We start from the raw sequence: 20,458 nt of genomic DNA, 5'->3' as shown, positions 1-20,458 counted from the left end.
CCGAGTATATTTACAATAGTATCTTGGTTGTGTAAAATTGATTTATAAATTCAATAACTAATTTTGCTTAGTCTATAGAGCCCACTTACAACGGAATCTTCAAAAGGAGGCCTATGGGCCATGGGCGACCTTACTTTTCAGACTTGACACATTTTAAGATAATCTGAATGGCCCATGACTCCTTTTAAGGTTCATGATATTTTATTGGTTGACAGAATTAATTTAATAAAATAGCTATGTAGAAACTGCGAAAAGAATAACTTTGATTCATGTAATAAAAAAGTTAACCAATAAAAAAAAATAAAAATAAAAATTCTAAACAAGGTTAACCCAACATTTATCAAACGCTTTAACCTCATGATCATCCCACGCACGTGCCACCAACTCATACCGGTTTCCATGCACTAGCCCACACCACCGGTGTCTCCTTCCGCATCAAGAATATTCCGGCACCGGTTTCCGAAGGCGACATCGACCACCCTTCCTTATATCTCCTCAGCAGCGCCCTCACATCATCGCAACCCTCTTCGCTAAGCGAAACACACTCAAACCCGCTTGCACGAAGCCTACTCCACCACCTCACCGCCGTCTCCCGCCTCTCTACCGAATACTCGGGCCGCCTTGCAACAAGGTCCATCACGGCCCGACCCGCCTCCCGCTCCAACATCAACCTTTCGTTACTAGTTTTAGAAAAACTATCGCTCAAAGCGTCGAAGTAAACCCGAAACCATCTTAAACATTCTTGAAACCCTCTCAAGAATTCAATCCCATCAGTCCCGATATCCAAGTCTGCTTCTTCTTCGACAATCGTTAAAATTTTAGGGTTTGTTCTACGAAACATTGAAATCAAATGATTCCTACGATCGGTGCAAACTGACCGTAATGTACCATTCAAGTTTATTGCTAAACACTCATCAGACTGAATGTCCAATTTTCCTAAATCCAAATACGCTAGATCGCCCGAATGGTGTACTACATTGAACTTAAACGGTACACCCATTAACCTTGCAAATTTGCCCATACGACTCCCGATTTCTTGCATTAACGATTCCATTCCGTTGTAGCTGTCATCAGACTTACCGGTGAGGATAACAGTGAGACGAAGATGAGGTGTTTCGTCTGTCCGGGTAGCAATGGCTTCGAGCAAAGTCGGCCATTGCGTGCAGTACGTGTTGCTGATATCAACTATGTGTAGTTTCGTTTCACCTTCAAAGGCTTCCATGATGGCGGCATTACACGCCACATGTCCGAATGTCGTCCAAGGGCTGACCTCTTGAAACTTGAGGCCCAAGTTTCTAGTTGTTTCAAAGCTGCATTTTCTCTCAGAGACTGATGATAAAGTCCGGTAACTTGAGTCGCCAGAGTTCGTCATGCGACAGTGAAACGCTTGGAGAAAATAGTACGAAAGCTTCTCATCGATGTCACCGTAAGGCGAACTAAGCTCGTTGAGCATCCACATTACTTGCTGAAGGCGGGAACTGTTATTATCCGCGGTGGCACGTGCTGCTTCTAATAAAAGCTCACTCGCCCAGCCGGTGGCCGAGAGAGAATTAGAGAACTCCATACCGATATCTTGGGGTACATAGTTAACATTATTATTGGATTCAGAACAAGAAAAGGCATGCGATTTCGACTGCGGAGGAGTGGTCGAAAACGAGTGATGCAAATGTGATGGTTGTAGTTGGTTAGGATCAGAGTAGAAGTGTTGGATTGATGAAGAAGAAGAGAGGTCATCTTCTTCCATGAAGAAGCATTCTTGAGGTGGTGGTTGTTGTTGGTGGTGGTGGTGGTGGTGGTCGGTGGAGGATCTAGAGCTGCCGGAGCTAGTGATGGTGGAGGTGAATGATTGATGATGGTATGGAAGAGTGAAGATGGTATCCATAGTTACAACTTACAAGGAAAGATGTTTTGTGTTGTGTTGTCATATATACGAGGTACTGTGTATGTTTATGTAGGTGGGATGAGATTGGTTTGCCTGCCGGTATTTAACAGAACAATATCTGAAAGGGTGTTTATGTTTTTTGGGTAATTAATCAGAGCAAGTGGAAGTTTGAAGGGTGTGTTTGTGCTTTTGGGGTAAACGTGGGGGGAAATCGGTAAAGAGAAAGTTTTATGATAGTTTTGGTCATATATAAAATTAGGATTAACTCTTACTGCATCTTGAAAAGTATATAATTTATCATAAGTTATATTTAGGATTATTATTATTATTATTATTATTATTATTATTAAGTATTGCGGGAGAAAAAGCTGTAAGAGTGACACATCTTTTAACGACCATGCCTTGCCTACTCAAATTCTTATTATTCTGCTTTTTGATTTTCCCATGCGACCAATCTTCATGCTTCTTCCTTTCCTCCCAAATTCCCATAATTAAATGATTCTTTGTTCAACCAAATTCCTATGAACGGATTTGGGCCTTAAAATGTATTAAGATATGAATTAAATTAATAGGCTAACTTATTTACCTAAGCGTGTCTGATAGGTTCGTTTAGAGATGAATCAATCTCCTTAGATAGACCCTTTGAGCGGGTTAGACTCCAAGAATAATCAGATTAAAGACAATATGTGACACCATTTTCTTTATAATTTTCATTAAACTTCAATGCAAATACATGGAATATAAATATGCAAACTTAGGAGTAAACCACTAACAGCCACTAGCCTTATTTTAAGGAAACTAGAATGCCACTAAACAACTAATGCATAATTAAACATTTAAACTAATGATTAACGGGCTTTCTGGTATGGGCTTGTTGTCTAGCCCATCTGGTTCAGAATGCTGGTAGTATCAACTATCAACTATCAACTATCAACTGCCTCACCCTTAACAAACAGCTCATCCTCGAGCTGTGGAGCTGTGATTTCTCCAAGGCGGGCGCCATTCAAATCTCCCACCTGAATTCGGCGCGGTCTCAACAATACGACACAATGGCCGCCGGTTGGTTCTTCGCGCAACATTTGGAGAAGTCGAAACAAAATGCCATGGAGCTGATTAATTAACTAAAACTAACGAAAAACTGAAATTAATTAAGCTGTAAACAAGAATATAAAAGGATGATCACCCATTCACCCCTAAGTTTCAGGTTTTAGAAGCTAGAAGTATAACCTAGATTGATTTACCGAGTAAAAAGGTTACATACACATAACCACATTTGTTCCAAGAATTCAAAGGACAAAGCCAAACACGAAATCCGGTCGTGTTGACCTAAAGGTTTGAACAACCAGTTACTCGGTTAGAACACAAGTTATAACCAAAACTCAAAACAAAATCTAACTTTGTTAGAACACAAGTTATAACCAAACCTCCTAATCAAAATCCAACAGATTAAATTAAGAACACAAGTTATAACCAAACCTCCTAATCAAAATCCAACAGATTAAATTAAGAAAAATCTAACTTTAGCACTCTTCAAAACTCAAAACAATGCATAAAATATTTATAACCAAAACAAAGTCAAGAATTACAAACGAGATACGTTCAGCTAATGGTTAAAACTCGGTTAAATACTTAAATACACTTAATAACTAAACCAAACAGCTAGGTTTGATCACAAGAAAATTAACCAAACATAATAACTAAGAAACCAGATACTGTGACTATCGTATTCTTCAAAAAAAAATACGAACTACAAATCCACTACCTATTTTCTACAACGAAACTCGAGAAACATTCTCGGTTACGTCCAAGCCACAATAATTGTTGCCTTTATTTTTCCTCTATTGTGCTAGGGGTGAGCATAATTCGGGTATACCCGAATTTATATGACCGGACCAGAAAAAGCCGATCACTAGCCAACGATAATGAATGTGGGCGGTCTTCGGGTCTGGATTTAAAAGAGAATCTGTTATCAGGTCGGTCTCGGGTTAATCCCATTGCAAACCAATAAGAACCGAATTCGACAGCATCCAAAACAGAACCAGCTAAATGTAATTTGAATCTGGGAGTCTCATATTATGCTATTAAACACCAATCATGATACTTATATCAAGAACTAATTAGCTAAATAAGTAAAATAGTCAAAGGCAAGTTTCACACAGGCATTTCATCGAACACTTGGCATGAATATATCAAATACACTATGGGGTTGCCAAATTTGATTCAATTGAATATCATAATCATAATTTATACATGATCATAACATCCAATATTGAACAATTGCACTTCAAATTAACGAAATCCGGTATGAATTTGAGCTAATCACTTACCTTTTGGAGTCTGCAATTGAATAATTAATTATTGGCCAACCAATTGATCGATTTGGGTCTTCACGTCCTAAAAACCCACATTACCTAACATTACTACATTTTGCTTTATTCAAGGCCCACATCACATTCTTGATTTATGGAAGCCCACTTTATTTACTAACTTCATGGCCCACCTGAGTTTTTCTTCTCTTCTTCTTATTTTTTTTCCTTTTAATTACACTTACATAACATGTATGCCCGTTACTTTTAACCAAAACCCGACTTTGAGAAAACTCAAACCCAAAAAAAACACTAACTCGAGATTGAAACGCAGTAATCGGGGATTGACTTGGGTTTGATTTTTGGGCTTCTGGTCAACCCGAAAACACAAATAAACATTTTGTTTTTAAAACCTTTTATAAATATTAGGTATGGGCTAAGGCTATCAATATCGACACTTCGCATTCTAGGCACCGTATAAAGTAGAACCTTACGCATGCCACCTGTTATGGTTGATTGATCATTTATTGTAGTGGCGCCCCAAACTATTTAGGAGGCCTAAAGCGAAGTAAAATTCAAGAACCTTTTGCATTGTCTTTATTCGATAAACTTTTGAAATTATTCCATTTATATGATCTATTAACAAAACTTGTATTAGTAACTTTGATACAAATATGTATTCAGTAACAAAAAAATATATAACTCCAAAAAAATAATCTACAGTTGGAGCAGTAATGAAAGGTTAATATTTTTTTGAGAAAAAAAAAACAAGTATCAAACTACTGGGATTCGAACGTGGGCGTTCATAATTGCAGCGCCCATCTCTTACATCTACACTGCATAGAACACTACAGAGAACAAATGTTGAAGAGTTTATTTATCTATTCAAGTCATGGTTATCTATTTCCTATCCAACCATAATTGAACATGCAGTCACGATAGCGTCCGAACATTTTCAATTGAACTTGAGGCAGCACCCTAATTCTCACAATAGTTCTTATTCCAGATACGTGTTTCGTCTGCTTTGCAACTGAAATTTCGATTTTCCATCTTTAAAAAGCCAATCGGCTTTGGTTTAACAAAAAGATGAAAATCTCATTATCATCTATTTGCTTCAAATAACCAACCAAGTCTTCTAGTTGCAGTATACCAAAGTGAAGATATCGTATATCAGTTGGTGTAGACCGTAGCTAATCTTGTGTGCAAATAAGTGACTCGAATGTCTTCAATGTTAGAGAGGTTCCATGTTATATCACCCTAACACATTTACTAAATGTGAACTCAGATGCAATAGTTGTTATTGCCTCATTGGTTCCAAAACATACCTAGAAAGTTGAGAAAGATATTACACTTAATTTGCTTTCCTGTATCTTAGACATCAAAGGTAACATCTAATTTTTTTCTTTTTCCATGTTCCATCACTTATTAAATAAATAAAATAAATACTTCGACTTCACTATTATAATAATACTAGCTTTTAAACCACGTATTACGGGGTTATTTTACATTATTTGTTTCTAATATTTATATTTTTATGGATTTTAATTTTATTTGCCGTAAGTAAGTTACTAATATAGTTAGAATTTGATGACGAAAGGGTTTTACAAATAAATGATATGTCATAACCCGGTTTAAAAACTATCTGGTTTAGTGAGACCCACGACCTGCTTAATTTTTTATTATAAAATTGTTTTTTAAATATAAATAATATATTATAAAAAGCTCATCTTAATGATGTAATTATTTGGAAAAAAAAATACTAACATGTGAAAAAGTTATGGCCGCTAAAAAAGTTGTAGGGTGGTTGGTTTTTGTAAGGCCCCGAACCCGGTAGCCCTACTTTAGCGTCGGATTTACTCATAAACGCAGTTCTTACAAATCAGAGTTCATTAAAACTTTTGCGGAATATAAAAACTTTCATGAAACGTTACAGCAATCCAAAACTTGCCTTAATTAATCATTCTTGTCTTTCAAAATAAACGTCAATTACATTAAAACATCTTGAGTCTTCAGATGCCAGTCTTCTATTCGCCCACCATGTGCCCGCTCAAGCTAGCTGTTTCATTCTTCTCACCTGCGTGCATACTAAAAGTCAGCTACGCTGAGTGAGTTCTAGTTAATAAAGCAACTTATCATACAACCACTACATGCATCATATACGAATCCGAAGACACGTAGTCCACTATCTAACCTGTTTACCTTACCACTTAGCCTCTTATTTACACCTACCACCTTATCACTTTGCCACTTTAATAACGTATAACGTTATGCCACTTTGCCACTTTAATAACGTAAAACGTTATGCCACTTTGCCACTTTAATAACGTAAAACGATATGCCACTTTGCCACTTTAATAACGTAAAACGTTATGCCACTTTAATAACGAAGGCACGTATAGGCTTACCCTACCACGTACTATCGTTATGCCACTAACACTCTTACTAGACTCTTGCCACTTCTAACACGCTCTACCTCTACTTATCTACAACACGCTTCATATCATTTACATAATAAGCAAGTCACATCAGCAATCATACACACATAATAACGATGGCACGTACAGGCTTTTCCCTATCACGCGCTCACGTTATGCCACTAACACCCTTACTAAACTCTTGCCACTTCTAACACGCTCTACCTCTACTTGTCTACAACACGCTTCATATCATTTACATAATAAGCAAGTCACATCAGCAATCATACACACATAATAACGATGGCACGTACAGGTTTTTCCCTATCACGCGCTCACGTTATGCCACTAACACCCTTACTAAACTCTTGCCACTTCTAACACACTCTACCTCTACCTGCCTATATCACACTTCATATCAGTTCAGTATTTACGTAATAAACAAGTCACATCATAACATTCATACACACTATCAACCACTTGGAATTTACTATCCTTGGCGATACGTGCAATATCCGAAGATCGTTTACGTACCGACAAGCGTTATAAAATATATACCTCGTATAACATCCATAGCATACACTTACCACTTAAGGTAAGTGTATTCACACTTCACATCGAGTATGCACACAGCCCCGAAAACATAACAAGGAAATGGGGCTAGAAACTCACCTGAACTCTGCTCTTCCTCTGATAGTTGTAAATTCCTTCTTTAACTGAGCTCGGCTGACTGTATAAGTTACACGTATCAATACTCGCCTGATCTAATCTGGTGGCCAAGTATTAGCTTACTTTTACTTATCGTTTTTAATTTATTTTCTAATCGAACTTGGCGTTAGGCGAAGTTAAACCTTAGGCGAACTTAGCTTTAGGCGAAGTTAAACCTTAGGCGAACTTAGCTTTAGGCGAAGTTGTCATCAGGCGAACTTAGCTTTAGGCGAAGTTGTCATCAGGCGAACTTAGCTTGCAGACGAAGTTCATCAGGCGAACTTAGCTTGCAGGCGAAGTTGTCCAGCTGCGGTACTGTTTGACCTTAATCACCTTCGTTTCTCAACCAAATAACTCGATTTAGGTACCCACGGAATCGTCTGACCAGCGCCTACAAACCCCAACCATCAAATCGACCTAACATCGATGTTTAAAGAGTGCGATTTAGGCATATAGGTTACGGGTTCATTTTATCAATCGATTAACCCATCAAATCATAACCATTTTCAGTAAGTTTAGCTTTGTTGGATTCGTTTTTACCATACAAACTCAGATCTATCATTTCTCAAATCAAACCGAACCTATACGAACGATTTCTAACTATAAACGTACCTTAAACGAGTCGAACTACGAACACGGTTAAGCCTTGATGTTGTTTTGGTCCGTCACGACGTTCCAGCACCAACAAGCTCGGGTTTTCGCCTTCGGATCTTGGTTCGGGTTATAAGATGGTGTTGTGTGTGTTTTGGTAGTGTATGGAATATGTGAGAATGAGGATTAAATGGTGATTAATGGTATTTATATTTAGGGATCATGGGCTTAAGCCCATGGACTCTCCTTCCTTCTTTCATAACCCAAGTCCATAACCCATATCCATTACCCAACACTAGCCCGACCCATACCAACTCCTACTCTATTTATTTATTTCCTGATAACCCGAGTAAACTTTCCCTCTATTATTAAGTAATATAATTAATATTATTTTGGAAATTTCGGGATGTTACAAGTCTTCCCTCCTTAAAGAGGTTTCGTCCCCGAAACCAAACTTATTCCCTATAAAAGGAAAACTTCTTATATTTACACACTTTATTGAATCGCCTTTGCTTTCTGGGTTATCCTTCTTACTCCTGACTTGTAGTCATTGAGCGGTGATCATGTGTTTTAGCTATTAAGGTAGCTTGTCCATGAGGCCCTCAACGTGCCAAGTCTCATCTTACCTTCCCGAGTAACTTTTTTTTTTATATATAATAACGCTAACTCCTAAGGCGACGCTTTTCCCTCACACAACTATTTATCATAACCAACACGCATTCAAGATAAATTCATAGGTCGTTCATACAAAATCACAAAAAGTCACAAGTACTTCATAACATAAAAGGAAATCATTCAAGCTTGCTAAACAAACATAGGTTCAACTGTAACATAAAACACTCTTTAACTACTAAACATAAAACAACTGTGACATGCCACTTATTCTCCTGCAACCTCCTCAGCAGCTAATAGACCATCCTTTCACGCGTCTCCTCTTCCTTCCCCCACTGCCACGGCTTTTCCACACTCCCTAGCTATGTGACCTGACTTACCACACTTGTAACACTTCTGGTCCTCGGTGCATTCACGGGAGATGTGCCCCTTCCTCCCACATCGGTAGCACTGATTTGGACCAGCCTTGCATTCCCCCAAGTGCATCTTCCCGCACACCTTACATGCTTCCTTTCCTGCCATCTTCTGTGTCTTTCTCCCTGCTCGCTCCACGACATCCCCAGCTCTTTTAGTTCCTTTCCCTTCTTCCTCATCTTCCACTTCCACATCATCCGCCGCCAGATCAACATAGACCATCTCCGCCAACTCGACCGCAGACTCAAAGGTAACAGGTTTGTTGGCCCTGACTAACATGCGGACCTTCCGGGGAAGTCCTCTAACGTAGCACTTGATCCGTTTCGCCTCGGTGTTCACCATGTCAGGAACTAGCCTAGACATGCGGTTGAATTCAGTGGTGTACTCACGATGTGTCATCTTGCTCGCCTTCAGATTCATAAATTTCATCTCGGCCCTCTCAACCTCAGCATCAGCACAGAACCTTTTCATCACTAACTCCTTAAGGTCATCCCACCTCATGGCCTTAATCTCCTCTCGGGTCTTCCTTTGTTCGACAGTTTCCCACCAGTACATGGCCTCATCTTCAAATGACTGAGTGGCATAACCCACTGCTTGGTCGGGACGGCATTCGCTAATTCGGATTTTCTTGTCCATTGTGGTTATCCACTGGAGAGTAGCGATTGCGTCTCCCAAACCAGTCAGCTTCGGCGGGTCGCATCCTTTGAAGGACTTGTAGTTACACCCACCTCGACCTCTCTTTCCATCACCAACCTCGACAGATCCAGCTTCACTCGAGTCACCCTTCCCTCCCTCACCATCCTTCCTACCATTCTCTCCTGATCCTTCAGCAATTTTTTCAGCAGATCCTTCGGGTTTCCCAGCCTTCATGGCAGTTGCCACAGCTTGGGCAATGGCAGCTAGAACAGCAGGGTCAAGTTGATGTCCTTCGTTGTTGCTCGAGTTTCCTCCAGCTGCGCCTCCTTCGTCTCCGGTGTTGGAAGCTTCTTCTACCGAGGGTTGCCGGACAAGACGAGGCCTGCCACGACGTCCAGTGCGACCCCCAGTTCCAACAATTTCTCCCGCTCCAGCCATCGTATTCTAAAAGGGAAAACACAAACATCATCACTCAAGGAACTATTTAGTACAAGGATAGCAAGGCTAACAGGTAATAACAGTGGCCAGCTGTGACTAGCTGATCACGTTGCTTTCCGTGTCCTATACACTTCCCTTTATGAGTCTCTTTGTGCTGGTTCTACTTAAGCAGTTAGTCAAATCAAACAATCAATTATTCCTATCCTGTCGTTCACATATCTTTTCTTTCTCATTAACATATATCATTTAATCATACACTTTACCTTTACTGAGCTTGCTTGAGTGACACATGGCTATCTTGAACTGGCATATTCTCTCTTTCTCATTTTAAATCTCACTCTCTGTTCGAGTCTAAGCATGTAGGATGCTTAAATCTCTCGAACTTATGCTCTGATACCAACTTGTAAGGCCCAGGGGCCAGTAGCCCTACTTTAGCGTCGGATTTACTCATAAACGCAGTTCTTACAAATCAGAGTTCATTAAAACTTTTGCGGAATATAAAAACTTTCATGAAACGTTACAGCAATCCAAAACTTGCCTTAATTAATCATTCTTGTCTTTCAAAATAAACGTCAATTACATTAAAACATCTTGAGTCTTCAGATGCCAGTCTTCTATTCGCCCACCATGTGCCCGCTCAAGCTAGCTGTTTCATTCTTCTCACCTGCGTGCATACTAAAAGTCAGCTACGCTGAGTGAGTTCTAGTTAATAAAGCAACTTATCATACAACCACTACATGCATCATATACGTATCCGAAGACACGTAGTCCACTATCTAACCTGCTTACCTTACCACTTAGCCTCTTATTTACACCTACCACCTTACCACTTTGCCACTTTAATAACGTATAACGTTATGCCACTTTGCCACTTTAATAACGTAAAACGTTATGCCACTTTGCCACTTTAATAACGTAAAACGTTATGCCACTTTGCCACTTTAATAACGTAAAACGTTATGCCACTTTGCCACTTTAATAACGTAAAACGTTATGCCACTTTAATAACGAAGGCACGTATAGGCTTACCCTACCACGTACTATCGTTATGCCACTAACACTCTTACTAGACTCTTGCCACTTCTAACACGCTCTACCTCTACTTATCTACAACACGCTTCATATCATTTACATAATAAGCAAGTTACATCAGCAATCATACACACATAATAACGATGGCACGTACAGGCTTTTCCCTATCACGCGCTCACGTTATGCCACTAACACCCTTACTAAACTCTTGCCACTTCTAACACGCTCTACCTCTACTTGTCTACAACACGCTTCATATCATTTACATAATAAGCAAGTCACATCAGCAATCATACACACATAATAACGATGGCACGTACAGGCTTTTCCCTATCACGCGCTCACGTTATGCCACTAACACCCTTACTAAACTCTTGCCACTTCTAACACACTCTACCTCTACCTGCCTATATCACACTTCATATCAGTTCAGTATTTACGTAATAAACAAGTCACATTATAACATTCATACACACTATCAACCACTTGGAATTTACTATCCTTGGCGATACGTGCAATATCCGAAGATCGTTCACGTACCGACAAGCGTTATAAAATATATACCTCGTATAACATCCATAGCATACACTTACCACTTAAGGTAAGTGTATTCACACTTCACATCGAGTATGCACACAGCCCCGAAAACATAACAAGGAAATGGGGCTAGAAACTCACCTAAACTCTGCTTCTTCCTCTGATAGTTGTAAATTCCTTCTTTAACTGAGCTCGGCTGACTGTATAAGTTACACGTATCAATACTCGCCTGATCTAATCTGGTGGCCAAGTATTAGCTTACTTTTACTTATCGTTTTTAATTTATTTTCTAATCGAACTTGGCTTTAGGCGAAGTTAAACCTTAGGCGAACTTAGCTTTAGGCGAAGTTGTCATCAGGCGAACTTAGCTTTAGGCGAAGTTGTCATCAGGCGAACTTAGCTTGCAGGCGAAGTTCATCAGGCGAACTTAGCTTGCAGGCGAAGTTGTCCAGCTGCGGTACTGTTCGACCTTAATCACCTTCGTTTCTCAACCAAATAACTCGATTTAGGTACCCACGGAATCGTCTGACCAGCGTCTACAAACCCCAACCATCAAATCGACCTAACATCGATGTTTAAAGAGTGCGATTTAGGCATATAGGTTACGGGTTCATTTTATCAATCGATTAACCCATCAAATCATAACCATTTTCAGTAAGTTTAGCTTTGTTGGATTCGTTTTTACCATACAAACTCAGATCTATCATTTCTCAAATCAAACCGAACCTATACGAACGATTTCTAACTATAAACGTACCTTGAACGAGTCAAACTAGGAACACGGTTAAGCCTTGATGTTGTTTTGGTCCGTCACGACGTTCCAGCACCAACAAGCTCGGGTTTTCGCCTTCGGATCTTGGTTCGGGTTATAAGATGGTGTTGTGTGTGTTTTGGTAGTGTATGGAATATGTGAGAATGAGGATTAAATGGTGATTAATGGTATTTATATTTAGGGATCATGGGCTTAAGCCCATGGACTCTCCTTCCTTCTTTCATAACCCAAGTCCATAACCCATATCCATTACCCAACACTAGCCCGACCCACACCAACTCCTACTCTATTTATTTATTTCTCGATAACCCTAGTAAACTTTCCCTCTATTATTAAGTAATATAATTAATATTATTTTGGAAATTTCGGGATGTTACAGTTTTGAATTAGGGATCATATATGTAACTATTATTTAAATTTATAAAAAATGTAGTGAAGTTGAGGAACTAGAGAGCAAATCAAGTCAACATTCGTACAACTCACTAATAATAATAAATCATTACTATTTATCAGATGCGGCCCAACCATTTTAGAGGCCTAAAGCGAAGAAAAATTCAAGGCCTTTACCAGAAGTTAGAGAGACGAAATTACAAAATTTACAATTTCTAATTTTCAAATTACAAAGTTTTTCCGTGTTTTGGTATATGATTATGAAATTACAAATTTTCAGTTTTGTTTTAATAAAAAAGTTTGATTTATATATAATATAATCAAAAAGAAGATATAAATATTAATTTAAAAGCATCCAACTTTCTCGTGGAAATGAACAACTGCAAAATGAATAGAAAATAAGAAACACCTAGAATAGGAAAAAAAAAATAAAGATAAAAAAAAGGCAACTTAGAAGAATTGAACGTGAGTAATGAAAGAGGTTTTATGAAGTGAAACATTAGTAACTTAACCACCAATCCAACATCTACAACTGCTATAAATATCAACTGTATGTTTTTAATATGCATTTCGGTATATATAGAAGGTATTTAAACGTTTTAAATGGAGATCTTATTTTCTCGGAAGCCTCAAACCCTAGCTTTAGCTGATAATACTGTAGGATCGCCCATGCTATTTATCATAGGCATTTTAATACTCATACATGATCATTCTTCATTTGGAAGTTGATAAAACTCAAAATGTGCTTATTACAAACACTAGATAACTATAGAAATTACCGCGTCTCACGCCCAAATACTTGTCACAAAAAAAATTTTGTGATACTATTATTTTGGATACTAAAATAGTACTTATATAAATTATACTGTATATAAATAAATACTATGAACGGTGTGCGGAGTATAACATTACTTTAGATTCAACAAACAAATTTATGAAACGAATCAATATGTTGACTAAATAATATACAACTATCGTCTTATGGGGGTTTCGCATTACTCGTTTATAATATTTATATATTTTTTGGATTTTAATTTTATTTATTATACAAAAGTTAATAGTATACTTAGTATTTGATGATAAAAAGGTTTCACAAATAAATGATATGTTATAACCCGATTTAAAAGCTATTTGGGTTTGATGAGACCCATGACCCGCTTATTTTTTACTATAAAATTGTTTTTATTTATAAATAATATTTTTTTTAAGAAATCAAATATTAATTTTTAGTATATCTTTGTTTTATGAGATTTTCATATCGAATATTTGGTGAGATTAATTTTTAATTTAATTAGATGTTATAACCCGTTTGAGGAATATCTGGGTTTGGTGAGACCCATACCCGTGAATTCGGGTCAAATGCATGAGAAACCTCTATTTACAAATAATGCAATCAATCTGGTGGCTTGAGAGAATGTAAAGACGCTTTTAAAGGTTTCATTTATGTATATTACTAGTTTTTATCCCCCGTATTACGGGGGCTGTTTTACATTATTCGTTTTTATTATCTATATACTTTTTTGGAGTTTAATTTTATTTATTGCAATGAAATTTATAATATACAGAGTTTGATGATAAAATGGTTTCACAAATAACTATTATGTTATAACCCGGTTTAAAAGTAATATGAGTTTGCTGAGTCCCAAGACCCGCTTATTTTTTTTTACTATAAAATTGTTTCTTAATTACAAATATCTTTTTTTTTAAATCATATAATAATTTTTAGTATATCCTATTTTATAGGATTTTCAAATCAATAATTTGGTGAGAATAATTTTTAATTTAATGAGATGTTATAACCCGTTTAAGGAATATATGGGTTTGGTAAAACCCATACCCGTGAATTTGGGTCAAATGCATGAGAAGACTACATTTAAAAATAAAGCAAATCTGGTGACTCCAAAAAAGAAGGGGATTGACCACATCACGACATGTAAGATTTTTATGTTTTCGTTTATATATATTATATAAATTATACTCCGTAGAAGATTATTAACCTTATCTTCGCATTCTTTCTCAAAATATTTTGAATCACTATCCCCTAAATCAACATAATCATTATGATTATTGATTAACCAAACTAGAGAATGAATCTTTGTCTTATAATTATAAAACAATGCCTTTATATTCGATCATTAATTTCCTTTTCTTTATCGGAGTCCATAACATATGTCAAAGTTAAACAACTAAGATAAATGTTATTTCGGAATCGAAAACTAATGACATATACAACAAGAAATTCATATTAACTAATTATCCGTATTAAAAAAAAAAACTAAATTATCCAAACATTTATTAAACTTTGTATTCATAAACTCTTATCTATTTTTTATTTCTTATCCTCATCCGAAAAGGCACAAACTATGCTATAGCTAAATATATGGCCAATCATCACCAAACAAAACAAACTAATTATCCGATTTTACACCTAATTTTGGAGACTTTTACTCCCATTGAGGATGCCGTCTCATCTTTTCTTCATACAAATTGTGTTTATTATAGCTTTATCTATTTAAAAATCGTAATTTTTAAACACTAAAAGATAAAAATGTTCAAAACTTCAACACTCAAGTTTACAAATTACAATTACCCTCATCTTATTTCTTGATGCATATAAGGCTGAGGGGTATGGTTCATTGAGCATTACTAGTGGTGCTAAGGTGACACCAATGGTGTCATGGGAACACCAGGTCCCCTACCCCTAGACCACTAGTGGGGTTGAAAGGTAAAAGAAAAGTTAAGTTAGTGTTGATGTTGTTAGTGATACAGAATGATGAAGAATGACCCTTAACACATAGCCTAAGCATCCGCACATCTAGCATTTCCCTAACTTGTAATTATCTAATCATTACAATTTTAAAGAGCATAAGCAAATCTAAGTATTGTTTCCTATAACTCATTTTTATCAATTTTGATCACTTGATATTAACACAGAGAAAGAAACCTTTGTAGTGAAAGATAACCATGAATATGCCCATAACTGATGTTGAGTTATGAGATGGAACCAAAACTGAAACTTCAAGATTGGACGTTACTTGTAACTTACTATATATGTAAGAAGCAAGGTGCAACAATTATTAAATATTGTTTAGCCCTGTTTTCAATTCTTTGTTACATCAAGATCAAATAATAACGACCCACTCAACAATTGCATCAAACAGTAAGAAGGAAGAGGGGTATTCCACTTACCATAAAGAGAGGCAGGAGAGGCAGGCACTCAAGCAAATCACAAAGAGATCAAAACCCATTTCACCTTTCATGCTTCATTATTCTTTTCTTTCTTTGCCACCCAACAAATGCATCTAATCATATCAAATCAAATAATGACTCTCCATTTCCCCAAACCCCTCATACCTTTCACCCTTTTCAAAGTCAGCATTCCTATAATGTAAAACTTACATTAATCTAATCTAAGCTATTCACTGTTTTATTAAAATGGTCGTGTTAAAGAGACATCACTGTGAAATCTACATACCGAAATGCATGTCATGCATATGAGTTATATGATGCCAGTATCAAGTTTATACAACAGAGACTGTCGAATTATACGGGTCATATGATAGTGCGACAATGGTTGTACATGTCATATACCTTTATCAACAGTCATTTGTGTGTCAGTCAACACATTATACGAGCCTTTCAATCTTTTCAAAGTCTACATCCCTATAACTCAAATATGTACACTAGCATGCATGTCATGTCATACGGGCCATATGATATAAAAATAAGTTTGCACACTAGAGACTGGCACATCACACGGGTCGTAGGGTGAAATGATCAAACGAACCTTATGATTTGGCAAACACAAACTCATACAGCCCATATGACATGTTAGTGGTGTGTGGAAACTACTAAGAATATCAAATTAAGTGATATAAGAACTAAAGAAAATAAAAAAAAGGAGATAAACAAAAACGTCAAAGGTTGCTTCACAATGACATATACTTATAAAACAGTACAAACTTTATCCAGAGCTAAAGCTTAAAAAGGGTATTGAAAAATACAATTGAATTAAACAGAAAGTAAACAAAAAACTCCACATTTCAACAATCAGACATTTCACTGTATGTTAAAACTTCACCATCCTCTAGACTCCAGTAATGTACCCCACACCCTGCTCTCACTAGTTTCCACTAGCAACACTTTCTCATTGTCATTCAATATTCAAATCCCCTTATGGTAGATCATACCATACGTTGGTAGATTCATATTTCCCAAAACTCAAATCTTATTCGCTCGAGATCACCCGATCAAACCAATCAACGAATTCACGTCTTATCTAAACAAAACGTTACTACAATCGCCTATTACTGTTCTGCGATGCGCATTATTGTTCAAAACCGTTGTACGTAAGCTTCCTCTTTATACCAATGTTGGAAGAACTGCTTCTTTGATTACTCAACATATTTAAAGAATTTGATTCAGGGGTGGTATTCTTTTTATTCACAAGCTCCTTCATAAGATTGTAGCAACGATATATACATTCCTGCTTGTAAAAGATAAACGAAACCGTCAAATTAAAGGTAGATTAATGTTGGATGATTGAGGTTAAATAAATTTTAAAAAATAATAATAAAAACACTTGCTTTTTCAAGAGAGTAAAGTGATGACACAACACCAATCTTGCACTCCAATGTATTTTTTGTTAACTGATCATCACAAGCTAACAAGACTGCTGCTAATGCAACAACAGATGGCCTATGATCCATCAAATTAACCTCTGTATAAACAAAAAACAACTAAAGCTTAAAGGGTATTTCAAATTAAGCTTAAAGATTCAAACTTTAATATACCTTTGGAGAAATCAATAACAAATTCACTAGCTTTGGATACAAGTGACTCATTACAGTCACATTCATCACAAATCTTGGAAAAAAAGTGGTGAAGGTAAGCAAATGGAGTGATGCCACACATTTTCCATTCTAATGTTGTCAAAACCATCAACTCCATTCTTTGAATCCCACTGCTATCAAAGCTGTACCCTTGTGGTTTATAGTGAGACAATAATGGTACCTTTTGTTCCTCCATTTTTGCAGCCAAAGATAAACATGCAATGCCCAACAATTGAAAAGCCCATTCTTTCCCACTCTATAAACACCATCAATTCATAAATCTTTGTTAATCATCATTAATCCCCAAAAAAAAACACTTTTGGAACAAATTGATGTCTACATTTTAAACAAGATAATTATTATTGAATACCAAATAAACACAATCAATTCATAATATGTTTATTAATCATCAATATTCTCAAAAATTACCCTGCTTTTCAAAAGAAAAATAAACCATCTTCAATTTTTTTAATTTTCCAAAAAATAAAAAAATAAACTTTTTAAAACAAATTGTAGTCTACATCACAAACAACATAATTATTTAATTACCATATAAATCTCTAACGAATCTAGATTAAAAAAATTTTAATTTAATCATACAAATACACCACACTTACATCGATAATTCGCTTTGAATTGAACCGATCAAAGTATGTCAAAGAAAGATAAGCAGTACGAAAATGAAGCCCCAAACTTTCTTTAGTCTGCATCAAATAATAATAATAATAATTTAAAAAAAAATCAACATAACTGTTAAAAACAAAGGATTAGTCATTTCATATTTCATACACTAAATATCCAATTAACAGCATCTAATCTTGCACATTTGAGCCGGTTTTTAGCAGTGTCATCATCAGAAACACAAGATTGACAACCATTCGATCTGGGTTCAGTTTGGATCAACAATTGGATGTAGTGATCGTCTTCTGATCTGGGTTTGAAACCAGTGTGGGTGATTTTGACTTGGTTTAAAGATGAATCGTCTTCTTCACATAGAAGACTTGTTAGAGAAAATGTGGTGTCTGAGTCATCCATTGTTGTTGAGAATCAATGGAGAATCTGTTGGATTGGATTTGATGATGAAATCTAGAGAATATAAAGGCGCGAAATGAGGGGAGCTGGTGAAGAGCAGTGGTTTCTGTGCCGCCAAAATTTGGCCATGGGATGATATTATTATTATTACTATTATTATTAGTAGTAGTAGTAATATTATTATAGCAAGAGATGTGGACTCGTGGGAGGTTTATTTTCTTCAGGGTTTTGGTTTTTATGTTTTTTAATTTATTTTATTTTTTTAATTAAATGTGAAATTTGATTTGTGGTTATTTTCTTGAGGGTTAATTATTTGGATGTGGAAGCTATATACATAAACGAAATTTTTAAAAGTTCTTTGTTTGCTTTTTACATTCTCTCAAGCCATCAGAATACATTATTTGTAGATGAAGGTTTCTAATGCATTTGACCCGAATTCACGGGTATGAGTCTCACCAAACCCAGATATTTCTTAAACGGCTTATAACATCTCTTTAAATTAAAAATTAATCTCACCAAATATTTGATATGAAAATCCTATAAAATATGAATATACTAAAATTTAATATCCAATTTTTATTAAAAAAAATATTATTTATAATTAAGAAATAATTTTATAGTAAAAAAAATAAGCGTGCAATGAGTCTCACTAAACTCAGATAGCTTTTAAATTGGGTTATAACATCTCAATTATTTGTGAAACTCTTTCATCATCAAACTATATGTATATTATTAACTTCTATACAATAAATAAAATTAAAATCCAAAAAAATATAAAAGTATTATAAACGAATAGTGTAAAATGACCTCCGTAATACGGGGGATAAAATATAATTTTTATGAATTCTTTTGGAATATTAAGATATGTTTTGTTTGTTGTTTGAGTTTCAAAAACTGATGGTTGTTTGCTAATCATGTGATGATTGAAAAGGTTATTGGAACTTAGGAGAGATCGGGTGATCAACTACTGTATGCTATTGTTGGGATATATTAAGGATATGTTGTTATGTTGTGTTGCTATACTTTGAGAACAGTAAAGGGTGTAGATGTAGCTTTTGAAATTTTAGATTTGTGGTTTCTTGTTTATGTGTTTTTTTGAACGGCCAACTAAGTAACGCCGGGTATTCCGTACGTGGTCCTCATTGGATAAAGGTAGCCCGAGCTGGCCGCTAGTCCAGACGGACGGAGCCCCTAGCGGTCCACCTGTTGAGGGATTCACCAGATAAAAGCCGACCCCACGCTCGCCAAACGGCACGACAGCGAGGAGCCGGTAAAACCGGGTGAGATTAAGACTCGAACTATGGCAAACCAGAGTCATCTCTCATATCTCCCATATAGATTGCTGGTAGTGAGGTTTGAACTCCCTACCTCTCACTAGTAAAATGAGTGCTCTACCATTGAGCCACATCCAATTTATGTTTCTTGTTTATGTTTAGGTGAGGGTTTTGGTTTTTATGTATTAATTTTTTTTAAAATGTGAAACTTGATTATATTGTTATTTTCCTAAGAATTAATTATTTGGATGTAGAGATAAATACAAAATTGAGATAAAATATTGGACTTTGTATTTTATAAATTACAATAGATGAGGACATCTCAGACATAAATTTTTTTAAATATTTGGATATGTTTGTTAGTTGTTTGAGCTTTAAAAACTCATTGTCGTTTATCATGTGATTATTGAAAAGTTTATTAGAACTCAGGAGAGATCAAACAATCAACTATGGTATGCTATCGTCAGGATATATGAATATGACATTGTGTTGTTCTACTTTAGGATTAGTAAATGATGAAGACGTAGCTTTTGAAATATTAGATTTGTGGTTTCCCGTTTATATTCACGTGTTTAGACTTTTAGTGAA

At 36.1% G+C, this 20,458-nt stretch overlaps 1 protein-coding gene and 1 pseudogene across 1 annotated transcript; both read right to left on the bottom strand.

Annotated features, from left to right (window-relative positions):
• Positions 1-385: 385 nt before the first annotated feature.
• LOC143622707 (protein SHORT-ROOT pseudogene) lies at positions 386-2,204 on the bottom strand (annotated as a pseudogene).
• Positions 2,205-16,758: 14,554 nt separating this feature from the next.
• Positions 16,759-18,752, bottom strand: LOC143622706 (cyclin-D5-1-like). The gene is made up of 5 exons (XM_077093775.1): positions 18,354-18,752; positions 18,182-18,268; positions 17,526-17,820; positions 17,319-17,452; positions 16,759-17,218 (listed from the first exon to the last, which is right to left on the bottom strand). Exons 1-5 carry the CDS (start codon positions 18,597-18,599, stop codon positions 17,060-17,062), a joined length of 921 nt encoding a protein of 306 aa, XP_076949890.1. The 5' UTR covers positions 18,600-18,752; the 3' UTR covers positions 16,759-17,059.
• Between the last annotated feature and the right edge of the window lie 1,706 nt (positions 18,753-20,458).

The sequence above is a fragment of the Bidens hawaiensis genome, unplaced genomic scaffold (genome assembly GCF_021521415.1).
Source record: "Bidens hawaiensis isolate Kalapana, Puna unplaced genomic scaffold, B.hawaiensis_p1.1 tig00003241_1, whole genome shotgun sequence".
Classification (NCBI taxonomy): domain Eukaryota; kingdom Viridiplantae; phylum Streptophyta; class Magnoliopsida; order Asterales; family Asteraceae; genus Bidens; species Bidens hawaiensis.
This window is presented reverse-complemented; position numbering and strand designations above follow the sequence as displayed.